The sequence below is a fragment of the Triticum aestivum genome, chromosome 4B, assembly GCF_018294505.1.
Source record: "Triticum aestivum cultivar Chinese Spring chromosome 4B, IWGSC CS RefSeq v2.1, whole genome shotgun sequence".
NCBI classification, from domain to species: Eukaryota; Viridiplantae; Streptophyta; class Magnoliopsida; order Poales; family Poaceae; genus Triticum; species Triticum aestivum.
This window is the reverse complement of record NC_057804.1, coordinates 426,530,822-426,540,896: the sequence shown is the minus strand read 5'-3', so window position 1 is coordinate 426,540,896 and position 10,075 is coordinate 426,530,822. Positions and strand designations below refer to the sequence as shown.

The 10,075-nt window shown below is 42.7% G+C and overlaps 1 protein-coding gene across 7 annotated transcripts; it reads left to right on the top strand.

Moving 5' to 3' along the window:
- The first annotated feature begins 338 nt into the window (after positions 1-338).
- On the top strand, positions 339-9,661 carry LOC123092512 (ecotropic viral integration site 5 protein homolog). Of its 7 annotated transcripts, none has more exons than XR_006444696.1 (18): positions 339-648; positions 1,333-1,402; positions 1,492-2,505; positions 2,592-2,771; positions 2,867-2,980; positions 3,378-3,436; positions 3,549-3,615; positions 3,698-3,749; positions 3,959-4,051; positions 4,310-4,393; positions 4,506-4,915; positions 6,483-6,544; positions 7,153-7,222; positions 7,860-7,948; positions 8,055-8,156; positions 8,277-8,407; positions 8,717-8,825; positions 9,051-9,661. XR_006444696.1 is itself a non-coding variant. In XM_044514310.1 (18 exons), the coding sequence occupies exons 1-18, from the start codon at positions 608-610 to the stop codon at positions 9,084-9,086; spliced, it is 2,778 nt and encodes a 925-aa protein (XP_044370245.1). In that variant the 5' UTR covers positions 342-607; the 3' UTR covers positions 9,087-9,661. The 7 variants fall into 7 exon arrangements, 5 of the variants coding, with proteins under 5 accessions (XP_044370245.1, XP_044370246.1, XP_044370247.1 ...); XM_044514310.1 differs by having other exon boundaries at positions 342-648; positions 7,868-7,948; positions 9,048-9,661; XM_044514311.1 differs by lacking the exon at positions 339-648 and adding an exon at positions 716-1,167 and having other exon boundaries at positions 7,868-7,948; positions 9,048-9,661.
- The last annotated feature ends 414 nt before the right edge of the window (positions 9,662-10,075 follow it).

Below are 10,075 nucleotides of genomic sequence, written 5' to 3'. Positions count from 1 at the left end.
AACGTTTTGTGGCGTCTGGATGGGTCGTTTTTTTATGATCGGTCGCTGATCGGTCAATCCGCCCGATCGTTTGAGACGAGTTTGAGGCTACACAGATGCTCTAGATGATCTGATTCCCCTCGCTGCCTGCTGCCTGCTGCCTGCTGCCGGGGACCACGTCCGGTCGTCTCTTCACCGAACCGGCAAACCGACGAGGTCAAACTTGGCCTGCCATGGCACGAGGGGAGCACAGAGAGCGCGACACCATCACATAATTAAGTGCGCACTACACGATCCTCCGCTTTTAATTTAATTTCAATCAAAGGTACACAGTCGAGTGTACTACACCAACCAATGAACCACGCACCCTGGCCTGTATGATGGCGCGATTCATCAGTGGAGAAGCTTGTGTTGGACTACAGAAAAAGCCTCTCCTTTTCTCATTCACGAAATCTCCATCATTCAAAATCCGGGGCAAACCCAGCCGGATTTAATCATCCTGATCCCCTCCTCGTCCTCCCTCGCGGCGCGGGAGCTGCCTACGAGTCAAACTGAGACCACGACGACGAACCGCTGCGCCCCGACGACCGGCCACGGCGCGCGCCGCCGCCGGGGCGCCCACGCCACCATGGGCGCCACGCCCTTCGACTTCGATTTCGACCACAAGAGGTGAGTCGGTGCCGCCAGCAGCAGCAAATCAACCAAGCAACAGAGCCATGCACCGTCCACCAACCAGAGGGAACCGATGGCGCCCGCCCGCCCGCTCCGCCGACATCGTCGTGCCGCGCGCCACGTGCTCCGGAGCTCCCGCCTCCACGCAAAACGAGTTTTTTTTGCCCCTTCCATTCCCACGATATGCGCTGAATCCATCTTCTTCTATTCCCCTCTCTGTCTGCCTCGCGTCCGGGCATCGGGGGGCGTGGAGGGGTGCAATTAACGGGCGGGCTCGCGCGCGGCTCCCCTCCCATCTCACCGCGATCCCTTCGCCGTTCGTGATTCTTCGCCCCCCACCCCGCCCACGACCCCCTCAATTTCATTTTTTTCCTCGCATTTCTTCCCATGTGCGCGGATCTCGGGGCGCGGCCGGCCTAGGGTTTATGGCTTTGGTCAATCCATGGCGTGCGCTGCCCAGGTCGCCCTGTCGCTTCTTCTTTAATGCGCGTTGATCCCCATGGACGCCGAGTCCCGGTAAAGCCCATAAATGCCAGCCCTCATTTCCATTTCTTTGCCTCTTCCCTCTCCTCGTCGTCTTTTCTAGATTTGGTCCGGGTCAGGATTGGTGTTGGGGGTAATGCGGTGGCCGGAGTTGTCGTCTCTGGGCATTGTGGCTGATGTTGTTGAGGTTTGGCGCAGGGACGTTTATGGCTTCGCGGTGCGGCCGCAGCATCTGCAGCGTTTCCGCGAGTATGCCAAGATTTACAAGGTAATTTGTCAGACTGCAAATGTTCTCTTCCTTTCTCTGTTTATTTACTTATATGAAAACTTCTCATCTTTCTGTGGGTTGGTCGCTAGGAAGAGGAAGATGAGAGAACACATAGATGGAAGGACTTCTTGGACAGATTGGCTGATTCTGCGGATTTGCCCAGCACACCCAGCATTCATGCCGCTGCTGCGGGGGATGCTGAAAGTGCAGAAAAGAGCGTCAAAGAAGAGCACCATGAAGCCGAAAACACAGATACCGACAAAAATTTGGAATATTTGAAGGAAGCTGGCGGCAACGAGGAACTCAGAGAAGTAAATGGCGAGCCAGGAGATATTAAGGGTGTCACTAGCAACTTGGAAAAACCAAAAGAGGACAGCAGTAGCAGAGGGGCAGATTGTGATGAAGACGAAGGTGAAGCAGAAGAGAGGAACATCAAAATAGAACGCGTAGATCAAGTTGATGACAATGATGAATCCATAGAAGCAAAAGGCAAGCCAGAGGATTTCAACGATGTTGCTGGCAACTCAGAAAAACTGAAAGAGGAGGCCAGTGCAGACTGTGTAACACCGAACAAAGCCTCGGAAGAATTCAAGGAAATAAATGAGGGCTCTGAAGAAATAAAAGTTATAAATGGGGGCTCGGAAGGATTTAAAGATCAAAATGGTGGGTCAAAGGAACTGGGAGAAGTGAATAATGACAACTTCAAAAGGTTTGAGGAGATCCCCTTCGATAAGGGGTTGTTGGATGAATTGGAGCCCATAAAAGTCGAGTCTTGGCGGCGGGTGAGGGCATCACTCAGCATCATTGAGAAAATGATGAGCTCTCGGGTCGTCAAAAGAAATGATACTGCAAATGCCATATCTGGAGAGGTTGCGACACCGCTTGCGTCAATTGAAGAAGACAGGGCGGTAGAAGAAACTCATGAAGGGAATTCAGCAGAGGAGTCATATGATGCAGAGAAGGTGGATCGGTCACAGGACGGGGCACCTGGTGATTCAACGAGTGTTACATTGGAGGGAGACAATGGAGGGTCTTATTTTCCTTGGAGGGAGGAACTGGAGAGCTTGGTTCGTGGAGGTGTGCCAATCGCTCTTAGAGGAGAGGTGCAACTGCAACCAGAATTGCACCTTGCTTATCTGTCGTCTATGAGATATACCTTTACAATTATATTTGGTTTGTTTTCTTGCAGATGTGGCAAGCATTTGTGGGTGTTGGTGCTCGGAAAATCACTGGGTATTACAACAAATTGCTAGATGAAAGGACCGATGTATTGGATGAAAAGGACCTTAAGGACCAAGTGGTGAATGAACAGAAAAGTTCACCAAAAAAGGATCCCAAGCCTGAGAAGTGGAAAGGACAGATAGAGAAGGTTGTTCACTAACAGTTCAAACTAAGTGGAAGTGTGTCCTGGGTTAACAAGTTCTAGTGTTTCTAAACACTTGATTTTTTCTGTTATCATTACAGGATTTGCCTCGAACATTTCCAGGACACCCTGCATTAGATGAGGACGGGAGAAATGCCTTGAGGCGGTTATTAACAGCATACGCAAGGCATAATCCATCTGTTGGATACTGCCAGGCAATTTGCTCATTGAAGATTTTTGGATTTTGACCTTATTTTTTGTAACCATCCATGAGTTTGTATGCCTAGACATCTTAAAAAATCTAAAAAACAATCATGGTAGTGTAGAAAAATACTATCATGTGTGTAGTGCAAGGAAACAAAAGATATGAACATTGCTTTGTTATATAACTTCTTATTATCTCTTGCTTTTTTTTACAGTATGCATATCATTACTTTGTCATGATTTTTCTACATGTGCCTAAATTAGTGTTATGATTTATTTATTTATTTGCATAGTGTGCAGACCTGTGAAGGGGTTTGTATGAGCCTATGTTCCTAAAATCTGTTTTGTACTTTTAAGTTGAGATAATGATGGTAGTATTTTATCTTACATCTTTGTTTTTTGTTGTAGGCCATGAACTTTTTTGCCGGGCTATTTTTATTGTTCATGCCTGAAGAGAATGCATTCTGGTAGGACTGTGCCTTTTCTCTTGAAAGCTACGTCTGATGAATGATAATTTTATGGTTCAAGATCGTAAGCTATCTCCAGTTCTACAATTTCTTTGCTTTTTTTGTATTTTAGGGCTCTGGTGGGGGTCATTGACGAGTACTTTGAGGGTTACTACACTGAGGAAATGATTGAATCACAGGTACTTCTGATTTTTTGACGATTTATTCATCCATGTTTTTTATGCCGCGAACAGTTGTATAATGTTGCCGCTTCATTCTCAGGTTGACCAACTTGTTCTTGAGGACGTTGTACGAGAAAGGTTCCCAAAATTGGGTCTGTATCCCACTGATATTACTGATACCTATGTATTTTTACATTCACAGTATTACTAAAAAATGACGCATGTGGATATGACTCACATTCAGTTGAAATCAGGAGCTGACATAGCTTAGATTTGTCTGAAGGCACAATGATTTATTTCCTTGAGAGCATTTGATGGTGGTTATCACTTTGCACTCACATCGGTCGCAACTCTCTTTCAGCCAAACATACGGATATCTTGGGAGTTCAGGTGACATGGGTGACTGGACCATGGTTTCTTTCAATTTTCATCAACATGCTTCCATGGGAAAGTGGTCAGGTTTTATACAATATCTTTGTGCTTTCATGAAGATATGACAATATGCAATTACAAACATTTTTCTCTAGCTTGCTGCTGTAATATTTGATTATTTAGAGCCCCTTAAATTACTTAGCATCTCAAGAAAATTTGTTAGGATATTGAACAAACCCACACTAGTTTTTTATGTGTTACATAATCCTTATATTTGTATATATGTTCGAACAGATTAATGATTTAACTATACCTGATTGGAACTTTTCCTGTCTTTTAGTTCTTCGTGTTTGGGATGTGATCCTCTTTGAAGGAAATCGTACAATGTTGTTCCGGACAACCCTTGCTTTGCTGGACTTATATGGTACTAGTTATCCGTTTTTGGATTAATCTGAAAATGTTACTATGTCCTATTTTTTGTTCATTTGACTAAACTTTTATGTCTACCCAACACTATCTTTTATGTTAACTTTTAGGGCCTGCCTTGGTGACCACAAAGGATGCTGGAGATGCAATTACGTTACTGCAGTCTCTTGCTGGCTCTACCTTTGACAGCAGCCAACTTGTATTGACAGCTTGTATGGGTTTTCAGTCAGTCAAAGAAATGGGATTGCGAGAGCTAAGAGAAAAGCACAGGCCAGAGATTATAGCGGCTATGGAGGAAAGATCAAAAGACCGTAAATCCTGGAAAGATAAGAAGGGGTTAGCAACTAAATTATATAGCTTTAAACATGACCCCTCATCTGTGTGCCCACAAGTTGATTCCAAGGAAGGGGCAGATGGTTTGCAAGTGAATGGGGACTCTGGGTCAACAAACCTGGGGAGCTACCTTACTGGTTTAGCATTAGAAAATGAGTTGGATGAGGGCATTGATCTTCAAGATCAGGTAAAAAAGATCCTCTTCTACTGATTTCCATTTTTTACTGTATGAGATGGTTGTTTCCCTAAAAGAATGTAATGAAGATGCGTATATAATATGCATCCAAGTTTATTTGTCACTTTGATGGTTAAAACTTGGTTATTCGTAATAGTTCTCTGTGGTGATCTTTTTGTATAATTTAATGGTTCTTTTTACAACAACAACAACAACAACAACAAAGCCTTTAGTCCCAAATAAGTTGGGGTAGGTAGGTTAGAGCTGAAAGCCTGAAACCCATAAGATCTAGAAACCAACTTATGGTTCTGGCACGTGGATAGCTAACTTCCACGCATCCCTGTCCATGGCTAGTTCTTTGGTGATATTCCAGTCCTTCAAATCTCTCTTTACGGACTCCTCCCATGTCAAGTTTGGTCTACCCCGACCTCTCTTAACATTATCAGCACGCTTTAGCCATCCGCTATGCACTGGAGCTTCTGGAGTCTGCGCTGAATATGCCCAAACCATCTCAGACGGTGACACGATGTTGGACAAGTTTCTCTTCAATCGGTGCTACCCCAACTTTATCCCGTATATCATCATTCCAGACCCGATCCTTTCTTGTGTGGACACACATCCATCTCAACATGCGCATCTCCGTTACACCTAACTGTTGAACATATCGTCTTTTAGTTGGCTAACACTCAGCGTCATACAACACTGCGGGTCGAATCGCCGGCCTATGGAACCTGCCTTTTAGCTTTTGTAGCACTGTCTTGTCACAGTGAACGCCAAAAGCTTCGCGCCACTTCATCCATCTGGTTTTGATTCGATGGCTCACATCTTCATCGATATCACCATCCTTCTGCAGCATTGACCCCAAATATCGAAAGGTATCCTTCTGAGGTACCACCTGCCCATCAAGGCTAACCTCCTCCTCGTGCTTAGTAGTACTGAAACCGCACCTCATGTACTCAGCTTTAGTTCTATTAAGCCTAAAACCTTTTGATTTCAAGGTTTGTCTCCATAGCTCTAACTTCCTATTAGCCCCCGTCCGACTATCATCGACTAGCACCACATCATCTGCAAAGAGCATACACCATGGTATATCTCCTTATATCCCTTGTGACCTCATCCATCACCAAAGCAAAAAGATAAGGGCTCAAAGCTGACCCTTGGTGCAGTCATATTTTAATCGGGAAGTAATCAGTGTCGCCATCACTTGTTCGAACATTTGTCACAACATTATCATACATGTCCTTGCTGAGGATAATGTACTTTGTTGGGACTTTGTGTTTGTCCAAGGCCCACCACATGACATTCCGCGGTATCTTATCGTAAACCTTCTCCAAGTCAATGGACACCATATGCAAGTCTATCTTTTGCTCCCTGTATCTCTCCATAAGTTGTCGTACCAAGAAAATGGCTTCCATGGTCGACCTCCCAGGCATGCAACCAAACTGATTTTTGGTCACGCTTGATGGTTCTTTTCCTTAATGGTTCTTTTTCTGTATAATTTAGTTTTCTCTGAGCTTAATAATCTGATTTCTTTTGCCAATCTGGAATTTTGAGTACACGTTGCATTGCTTTCACACAGGTAACATGGCTAAAGGTTGAGCTGTGCAAACTGCTTGAGGAGAAAAGATCAGCTGAACTCAGGTTCATGTTACTTCTGTTCTGATTCTGATTTCATTTGCTCCCTTAAGACTTGTAATATGTGCTCACTTTAAGGCAGCATCCGTATAAATTTCATTTTCTAGTTATGCTACAATGCTGGTATAAGTTCTTCAGTTAAATATAAGGAAAAATGCATGTCCTTTCAACATTCTGAGTGATAGTTAAAACAAAAGTACCTTTTGGTATTCAACATATATTAAAAATAGCAAACAAAAAAATACTTTCTGGTTTGAACAACAAAGTTGTCTACTGGTTCTGTTCATACATCTGAGTTTAGCTACAGTATTCAGGGGAAAGGTATTATTCAAAGGGACACTGTGCTCCCTATCTCCTTCGCGTCTTCATAATAAGCCAGAAGATATTTACTTTGTGTGACCAAATTTCTTGAAACCTGTTCATCAATTTCACTATAAAAGTCCTATCTAAATCTGCATCTGGAATTGGTATTAATCCTTAAATCATGTATATTCTCATCTTGTTTGTCATTGTAAGTTGGGCCATATGGCTTAATTTTGCACTGTAACGTTTTGCTTACTTGGCCTCTCAACACATGTCCATAAAGCTTGGCTTATATTTCTTGATAATCACAGGGCCGAGGAGTTAGAAACTGCTTTAATGGAGATGGTCACGCAAGACAATAGACGTACGCTGAGTGCTACGGTAATGATGTTATCTAGACTAACTTCTTTCCATAGGATAGCACAAATTTATGGCAGTTCAAACTCCCCGTCCTTTTTTGGGTTAAAAAGATCCCTTGCATATTTATGTTTGGATTTTTTTCCTAAACATGCATCAAAATTCACGTCTTCCGTAATAGAAGAGGCACTGAGATGGCGTGGGTCTTACAGCCAAAACAGCGAAAAATGTGAAGAACAATAAACTGAAAGGCTAAGGGCTAAAGCTAGAACAAAACAAGGCAAAAACACACCAAAAAGGGAAAGAACTGTACAGCTGCCCTAAATGATTAGGATCAAACGTCAGGCCGCCGTGTGTGCAGTGGCAGCCGACGCAGCTCTTTCCCTCCAGTGAGCATCTATAGCTTGGCTTTGACGATGACCTCCTCAACCAGCATGGCAACATTAGGATTAGCAGAGTCAAAGACGCAGTCATTTTGCAATTCCTGAGTCGCCACATGGTCAGCAAAATCAGAGAGCACACGCCTTGTACTTTATGTCTGTATTTGTTTCTAAATAAAGAGTCACTTTAAGATTATCACAGTAATGATGTACTTTAAGTCCTTTGGTCCCTTTTCCCTTCTTTCTTAAATTTTGATCTATATGTTCTTGACTTAGAGAAGATTCTCAGGTTGAGAAATTGGAGGCAGAGGTATCTGAATTCCGAAAATCTTTCGAAGATAAGCAAGAACAAGAAAAGGCAATGCTTGAGGTGCTGTCTTAGTGCCTTGGCTTTAGATTGCATAACACTCTCAACTTTGAAGTATTTTGTTCTGTCTTGTTGCTTAAAAAGTACACACATTTACTTGCCCATGCAGATTTTGTTAAGAATGGAGCAGGAGCAGAAAGTGACAGAAGATGCCCGCATAGCTGCTGAGCGAGATGCTGCTGAACAAAAATATGCTGCTCATTTGATCCAGGTTAATCTTGGAGCCGCTTTTTAAAGCTGTTTTCTGGAAGTGCTGTTTTTCGTTCTACTTGTACAACTTATACTGTTGGGGAAGGTGAGATGCATAAGGTTTCATACCTTGTATATGCAGGAGAAGTATGAAGCAGTCTTGATAGCACTTTCACAAATGGAGAAGAGAGCTGTGATGGCAGAAACTATGTTGGAAGCTACAAAGCAGTACCAGGCTGGGCAGGTTAAAGCCATCCAAACGTTCGCCCCAAAGTATGTTTTGGTTACTTAGCTGAAATCTTCCACCCTCCTAGTATTACCTAGTATTGTTGCCGTGCTCTTTTCAAAATACAGTTGTGAACTTTACACTGGGCAACGAGCAAGACTAATTTGCTTCTCAAGTCATTGTATGTATCCTAATTGCTTGTGCTTTAGTTGGTTTCTTTTGTTTTCTCATTGTCGCGTTCTCTATCAGCAGATACTGTGGTTAGTGCTAGTTGTTATATATATTTCTCGCTGATTTTTAATATTGCAAGTCTATGTTCACATGGTAACATTTCATTTTACTGGATTCTTTTGTAGGTCACCGCATGCAGACCTTGGGAAGATAAATCAAGAACCAAATCAAGATACACCTAACAAGAAATTGGGCATACTTTCTAGGGGGCTTGGATGGCTAGAGAAGAGCAAGGTACGTCGTAGAATGTGCAGTGCCCTAGGATACAATAGTTTGTGTATCTATAAAGAAGGACCAACCTCTCTATGCAATCCTTGGAGAAAAGGAGAAGAAAAAGTTAGAGCAATATATTCACATAGCATTTTGAAATCTTGACAATCCCAATGGTTCTTCTAGCTAGAAAGATGATAAAAAACTAAGCTGCTGTTGGTTCATTAATTTTCGAATTACTTTTAGCAGGGAAAGTCGAATCCCGCTGAAACGAATGAAGGCTAAACTCCTGTGGAATCAGGTAGAAAATCGTCGGTGCCAGCAAGGATCTTGATATCCATGAGTGATTGGGTTGCCAGATCGCCAGAAGAATCCTTCGAAACCAGCTAATTTTTGTCGGCAGGAAGAATCAAGTTATGTTTCTCATGAAGTTTTGCTGAAATTGTACTTTGTACCATATTGGGTTCAATGGTCAGATGGAGTTATGTTGGTAGGTCCAAATCTTTGCAAGGCATCCTTGTAAATTTTCTTCTCCGATTAGTTTCATTAAGATTGTCAATATTTAGTGTTACGGTTAGGAGAAAGAAAAAATACACACGAAACCCCCTGTGTTGTTAGGTTAGTTTTTGAGGATGTCATAGGGTTATACTGGGGAAGAGCATGTTTTGTTTCTCTTGTGGAAAGAGTTTTGCAAAAGCACTGTAAAGGAAATGATGTTCCAGTGTCTTATTTGTTCTTTTGATACCGTTGGCTTGCAACATATTCTTGGCATATGTTGCTTAGTGTAAAATACAAAGTATCTGTTGATTATTGCCAGGAATGATCATTCAATATATGGCATCTATATTTGTGTTCGTTTACATTTTGTGACCTGTCATGCCCATAGCATTCAGTCGCAGGACATGCAACTGCCTGACACAAGAGTCAGGAACAATTGGATAATAATCACCTGAAAATGGCAGATAAAATAGGAGTAAACACTACATAGTGAAAAATATGCATGGAAATATGAAAACACAAGTGACGACCTAGATGTTTTGTTTTAGAAAGGAAAAAAAGGAAGAGATTGAACCAAAATTTGTGGAGCACAACCTCAACAAAACCATCAACACTTTTAGGTACAGGCTGAAGAGCACATGTACAGTAGCAACATGTCAACAAGAGGAGGAAGCGAAGATTAAGCGTCATGGAAGTATCCTCAACTACTATGAAGCTCATGTCTCCAAGACCACATATGACAAGCCTCAGCCAGGGACACAGGGATATTTGCACCT